General features: G+C 43.8%; 1 protein-coding gene across 1 annotated transcript; it reads right to left on the minus strand.

Moving 5' to 3' along the window:
* Positions 1-2,936: 2,936 nt before the first annotated feature.
* On the minus strand, positions 2,937-6,176 carry RGS16 (regulator of G protein signaling 16). Its single transcript, XM_072127006.1, has 4 exons — positions 5,927-6,176; positions 5,393-5,454; positions 4,542-4,708; positions 2,937-3,877 (listed from the first exon to the last, which is right to left on the minus strand). The coding sequence occupies exons 1-4, from the start codon at positions 6,073-6,075 to the stop codon at positions 3,680-3,682; spliced, it is 576 nt and encodes a 191-aa protein (XP_071983107.1). The 5' UTR covers positions 6,076-6,176; the 3' UTR covers positions 2,937-3,679.
* Positions 6,177-7,199: the final 1,023 nt, after the last annotated feature.

Raw genomic sequence — 7,199 nt, forward strand, 5'->3', positions numbered from 1 at the left:
GGGGCTGGGGAGCAGTTCTCAGATCTTTCCACATTTCTACATTAAAGTCGTGTGCCACAATATAACATCACAATGCAAATGGCCCGTATATTATCGGTAGGTGATGTCCACTCAGGTGCTGATGACCGTACAAGAGACTCATTGATCTGCAGACTCAGCACTGAGCGCTGTCAGCTCATACATCCCTGTGTGCATGAGCCCATACAAGTACATGGGACAGTGTTGAAACAACGACTTGCACACAGCAAAAGTCAACGGTTATGTGCAAGGAGCCTAAGTAGTAGTATCTGTTATTATATGGATCTGTCCGTAAACCTGTACAATATTCCCATCTAATGTGACTGTTATAGGTCCCTGGGGTGCAGAATTATCCTCAGAAGCTCTTTAGAAGTCCATTAATATGCAATCTCTTCCTGGCTACGTTACATGACTTCTCACCTATGTGTTTCATGTCCTATTGTATAATTACAGCACAATCCTTATGTGCTGCTTCCTTCCAGAGGCAGGAATAACACCTTTACCCACCCTAATTATAGCCTGGAAGGGAGTAGCTGAGCTTGTCCGCCTATAACCCTGCCCCCCCCCTTACAAAGTTTTTATCTAGGGTAAATTATATCACTGTATATTAGGTAAATTTATGAAATGTGTCCATGTGTTTGTCTTGTTATTCCATGAACATGATATCCACTGTTCTCTACTGTGCCCTTAGTCGGTGATCCCCAACCTATTTTGTATACGGGGACCAGCTGCTGTGCTGTGCCCAGCAAATACCCAATATCTAACCCCAACCCCAACTCTGCCCAGTCCCCATAGTAATGTCCCCTACCCAGCCCCCACAGTAATGCCCCCAGCCCACACCGTTATGTCCTCCTCCCAGCCTCTACAGTAATGTCCCCTACCCAGCCCCCACTGTAATGCCCCCTGCCCAGCCCCCATAGTAATGTCCCCTGCCCAGGCTCTATAGTAACGTACCCTGCCCAGCACCCACAGTAATATCCCCTACCCAGCCCCCACAGTAATGTCCCCTGCCCAGCCCCCACGGTAATGTCCCCTGCCGAGGCTCCATAGTAACGTACCCTGCCCATCCCTCACAGTAATGTCCCCCAGAGCTTCCAGAGTAATGCCCCCTGCCCAGCCCCCACTGTAATGCCCCCTGCCCAGCCCCCATAGTAATGTCCCCTGCCCAGGCTCTATAGTAACGTACCCTGCCCAGCACCCACAGTAATATCCCCTACCCAGCCCCCACAGTAAAGTCCCCTGCCCAGCCCCCACGGTAATGTCCCCTGCCCAGGCTCCATAGTAACGTACCCTGCCCATCCCTCACAGTAATGTCCCCCAGAGCTTCCAGAGTAATGCCCCCTGCCCAGCCCCCACAGTAATGCCCCCTGCCCAGCCCCCATAGTAATGTCCTCTGCCCATCCCTCACAATAATGTCCCCCACCTAGGCCCCACAGTAATGTCCCATTCGCAGCCCTCACAGTAATGACCCCTGCCCAGCCCCCATAGTAATGTCCTCTGCCCATCCCTCACAATAATGTCCCCCACCTAGCCCTCACAGTAATGACCCCTGCCCAGCCCCCATATTAATGTCCTTTGCCCAGCTTCCACAGTAATGTCCCCTGCCCAGGCCCCGCAGTAATGTCCCCAGCCCTCACAGTTATGTCCCCTGCCCAGCCCCCACAGTAATGTCGCCAGACCTCACAGTAATGTTCCCTGCCCATCCCCCATATTAATTTACCCTTCCTAGCCCTCACAGTAATGTCCCATGCCCATCCCCCATAGTAATGTCCCTTGCCCAGCCGCCACAGTATTGTTGCCAGACCTCACAGTAATGTCCCCTGCCCAGCTCCCATAGTAATGTAGTCTACCCTGCCCCCACAGTAATGTCTCCAGACCTCACAGTAATTTCCCTTGCCCAGCCCCCATAGTAATGTCCCCTACCCATCCCCCATTATAATGTCCCCTGCCCAGCCCCCACAGTAATGTCCCCAGACCTCACAGCAATGGCCCCTGCCCAGCCCCCACAGTAACTGTGGCTTCCTGGCAGACGGCCAGAGGCCCTTGTATTTGCGCTGCCCGGGCGCCCACACTATGAAGCAGCAAATTACGTCATTGCGTGTGAGTATGGGAAGCGCACATAGAATGGCCACGGACCACTGCCGTACATGACGTGATCTGCACCGTTCTATGGTCACAGCTGTGGTTGCTGTAGTATGACTGTGCACAGACCCTATACATTACTTCTGCTTCTTTCCGAGCCTTGTGGTTTGTGTGTACAGAACAGTTGGCCCTAGTTTCTACATTTAGCCTGAGATCTTCTTTTGTTGTGAACTTATAGATTGTAAGCTCTTGTGAGCTCATTCCTATTGTTTTTTCTCTGCAATGTCTTGTTTGGTCTGTATGTGTCCCCCATTATATGCACAGGTCTGAATAAAGATTTATTATTCTTCTTCCTATTATAACCTCTGTTCCTTGTAATGATGCGGGACTATGAATTTGTGTGGGACTACCTTGTCCGAGGAAGCCCCTTACCTGGGGGTTGTATCTAATTAAATTAAATAAGTGGCCGATAGAAATACTTTTATGTCTTGTCATGACTTGATCCAGATATCCCCCTTTTCATGAAGATGTCACCACATATGTCACTATATTGGAGAAGGTCCCCAGTTAGGTGTTGCACGGAGATCTTGACAGATTACCTTGTAGGCAAACACAATAGATCTGCCAGATCTAAAGACCTTTAGGCAAGATAAACCACAAATCTAATGAGTAAGGATTCCTCTGGACCTGAGATAAGGATTGGGCAGTTCAATTTAGGATCCAGTCTTGGATTTGGCCTTGTAATGTATTACTAGTTGGACCAAGGGCGTCCATATAAGGTCCATGAAGACCAATTTTATTTTCAATATCAGCACAAATAAAAAATCAAATCCAAATCCTTTTATAAAAACCATTTATTAATTTATTAAACATAAATAAACATAGAAATGTATTTACCAGCAATACAACATGTCCATATGTCTGGACGTAGAGCTCCACACTCCATACAAGTTCAACAAGTGTCTCTAATTCCTGCGGCCAGGAATGTGTCACACATTATACACGGCTTCCTATTTCCTCACATTGTTCTTAGCTTTAGTAATTGGATAACATTATTACTAATGGCAACAGCTAAAATACTTGGCAGCCTCCAGGTCCCTAGCGAAAAAACCACTTCCAGATGATTGACCAATTACTCATTTTCTTTCCTGGAGGTAGGAAAAAAACTAGAGCTGGGGGAGGATGTGACACTTAGCAGCCCAGACACATTGTACAAACACAAAAGATAGGGATCACAATGAGACCTTCGAGTCTCCTGGAGAAGGTGGTGTTAGTCCTGTAAATATCCCACATGCAAACAAAGGATTACAGGTGTAGGCGCCATCATGTCTTGGCCGGTCATGGATAAGAATTAGGCGCCATCGGATGCCAATACCCATTGGACTCAACGTCTTCTCTTGCTCTATGGCTCTGGGGTCACCAACACGATGGACTCTACTGGAAAGCCGCAATTCTTCAGTCATTGCCCAGTTTCCAGAATACATGGTGAGGGATGATGATGTCATGAACCAGACCCTAGTCCAATCTACCAATCTCATTATCTCCGTGGTGTCACTTCCATTGCATTATCCATTCCACTTCATGTGAAAGATAATTTTAATTTCCTAATAGATGACTGTGTCAGCAGTTGCTGGTAGAGAGGCGATTTTAGGAAACGTGGGTAAGAGTCCTTCTCCATAAGTGTCCTAGTCTGTTCTTGCGCGGCGTCAAAACAACCGCGACAGGCGACGGCGACTTGCTGCCGAGTGAATTCTCTGGTCTGGTGATCAATATTGACCTGAGAGGAAGAAAAGACAAGATGTCATTTAGTGAGAGTCTAGAATGAAACCTGAATTCTGCAGTAGTCATGGTAACAGTTACAGATGTAGCAGAATTTGAGGATGGTAGAACATTCTAGCAGCGAGTGATGTATCTCACATATATCATGTGCAGATATATTAGCGACTATTAAGGGTACATTAATGTCCCGAATTTCCATATTGTTGGTTTTATGGGAAGATTAAGAGCGAGCATTGGGCGCGGAGAGATGCTACTGCATGGCAGCTGGCACAGTTTCCAAGGGAACAGTACGATGCCTGTAGAGGATCCTGCACGTGTCCTGCTAATAAGGATTAGAATAGGACTCGTGTACCATTGTCTATTGCCGCATGCGCTTGTCTCTGCAGATCTACTGCCTACATGAGAAAAATACGGAAAAATACTGCCCAAAGCCTGGGGTGGGGCTCAAAAATACCAGCGCACCATTAGGGGACCCCTTAATCTAGTAGTTGCAGATATTCAAAGGACATCTAAAGTGGAGGTAGACCATAAAAAATAAGTGCCCCCATGTATATATTATATGGAGATGATTACAGTAAGTTGTGACTCTGCAGGATATTTGGAGCTCAGCCGCAGGATCCTTTTTTTGTTATCATGACTCTATATTTAGCTCAGTTTCCTACCTCTCGTGGGGCTCCGGTCTGAAGGAATTCCTGAAATATGCACTGAGCCTTGCCAGGAAGTTTGTTCTCTGAAGGCGTCTTTTTGTAGTCTTCACAGGCTACCCAGAACTCCAGGTTCTCCTCGCTGAATTCCGTCTTCAGGAAGGTGCGAAATGCCGACAGTCCATCTATACAAAGGGCAAAGGGCAGACATTAGGATTCTGACTTTCCTGTGCATCGCCTTCTAATCTGTGTCTCTCCCTCTAAGAATCTATACAATATATCTTATACTCTACTACCATATGCCCAGCTGGTCTGGTGCATGGACTATACTAAATGGTAAAATAAAAAGACTAAAATAAGAATATAATATAAAAAAAGACTAAAAATATAATATAAAATACTATACTGAAATAAGCTATTGTACAATGTAATGTATTCTAATGTAATATAATATGTTATAAGGTGATACAATGTATACTATCATCTATTCTATAATGTAATGTAATATAATATGTTATAGGGTGATACAATATATACTATCATCTATTCTATAATGTAATGTAATAAAATATGTTATATGGTGATACATTTTAAAGATACACTGCACACTATAAGAAACTATAATGTAATATACTGTAATATATAATAATATAACAGAAGGTAATACACTTTAAAGATACAATGCACAATATTGAGCAATGCAAAATATACAATAAGCTGTATCATATTTTGACGTATTGCGCTATTTTTCTGCACCTCCGCGTATTCTACCGCCCACCTACATCCACTCATCTATCGCCCTGCGATACAGTATTGTATGCCCAGTCTATAGGTGTCTGCAGTCTCATATGGATGTGCACAAGTCTCACCTTTGCTATTCAGCAGTTGGTTGAACGATTCTTTCCATTTCATGGCTTCTTTTATGCAGTTTCTGAGGAGAGAGATAAAAAGGAGTTTGCACTGAGACTTTTCAACCGAAATTCATCATGAGCCAAGAATTCAGCCTCATCCTGCAGGTCGGGCTAAAACATGTAAAGACATGAATCCCTCCATCCCACTAAACGGCTGGGAATGAGAATCAGCTGCAGAGCTGACACTCTATTGGCTACGTTATATCGCCTGGAGAGTGCTATGTATATTCAGACTCCATTGTGCTATACACTCTACATCTACATTACACTCACTATGCAAAGGTTTTATAACTATTCAATGCAAATGCTACAACAAAACCTGCACAACCTCAGTAACTCCAGGCTGGATATACAATCCATGAGATGATATTCGTAATAACACATCCATTATCGTATACAATTTTACTTCCACAATGTACGTAAGTAGCAGATCAGAGATCAGAACCAAAATTCTGAAAAATGTGATGCTTGTTCCAGAGTAAATGATCTTACCTGTGGTTGTCTTTCTTCTTGTACAAGTTGGAAGGCATGAGCTTGTTTCCGACGTCTACTTTGTGAATCAAGGTGCCAATGGAGGATCTCAGTTCCTTCGCCTTGTCGCACAAAAAGGCATCTGGATTAAAGGAATTCAAGTACATCATTGTCCTGTGCAGGGAGCAGATCAGTGGCTTCTCTATATTGTCCTGGGAGGTGTCAGTATAAATCCCTAGCACATGATTGTATCTCTGCTTCCCTGCCTGCAGGTCCCTGCCTTATATGTGTGCACAGAGCACAGCCCCCTGGTAGGAGGTCCTGCAGACACAGGAGGAAAAAAACCTCCTCCCCTCCCCACATGTTGTGCCAGGGCAGCCTGTACTGCGTTACATGAGCAGCAGATACCCTACTTTCTGCCATTCACTGTGCACACAATTGCTGGAGGACAATCGCAGCATCACATAAGTGGCGGATAAGAATCAGGGCACTGCTGGGGGATACAGATGGATGGACGCAGGCACCAAATAAAAACTCATGTCAGATGTTTTTTTTAGGTCTCGCAGCCAAGGAAACTTTATGCAGAAGGGACAGTATATCAGTAAGAAGACTATGGCACATAACTGCCCTCTTGTGTGGCAGTAACCTTGGCAGTGCCCCAGAGATTTGAGGTCTACTTAGAATAACAGGGCGAGGAGTCAATTCTATCCATCTATCTATATTTATCTATCATCTATATCATCCATTTGTTATCTATATCATCTATCTATCTCATATCTATCGATCTCATATCTATCTATCATCTATCTATCTCATATCTATCTATCTCATATCTATCTATCTATCTCATATCTATCTATCTATCTATCTATCTATCTATCTATCTATCTATCTCATATCTATCTATCTATCTCATATCTATCTATCTATCTATCTATCTATCTATCTCATATCTATCTATCTATCGATCTATCTCATATCTATCTATCTTTCTATCTATCTATCTCATATCTATCTATCTATCTATCTATCTATCTATCTCATATCTATCTATCTTTCTATCTATCTATCTCATATCTATCTATCTATCTATCTATCTATCTATCTATCTATCCCATATCTATCGATCTATTATTCATGGAATAAGGAGCACCACAACTTTACTATTACAGAGCTTTTGGAGTGCTGCTCATTTTTTTCTATTCTTAGTTTTCTATTTATATTGCCTGGAGTTGGGATGCATAAAACAATTAATAAAGTTTTATTCTATTCTATCCATCAGGAAATGCGCCTA

Source organism: Engystomops pustulosus, chromosome 10 (genome assembly GCF_040894005.1).
Source record: "Engystomops pustulosus chromosome 10, aEngPut4.maternal, whole genome shotgun sequence".
Taxonomy (NCBI): domain Eukaryota; kingdom Metazoa; phylum Chordata; class Amphibia; order Anura; family Leptodactylidae; genus Engystomops; species Engystomops pustulosus.

What these genes read in the sequence shown, in the direction of transcription:
- RGS16 (XM_072127006.1), bottom strand. Translation starts at nt 6,075, where the DNA reads ATGATGTACTTGAATTCCTTTAATCCAGATGCCTTTTTGTGCGACAAG. An exon ending in CCAACTGCTGAATAGCAAAG is followed by an intron (nt 4,709 to 5,392) that starts GTGAGACTTGTG and finishes CCCTTTGTATAG; the next exon opens with ATGGACTGTCGGCATTTCGC. An exon ending in AGACCGGAGCCCCACGAGAG is followed by an intron (nt 3,878 to 4,541) that starts GTAGGAAACTGA and finishes TCTTCCTCTCAG; the next exon opens with GTCAATATTGATCACCAGAC.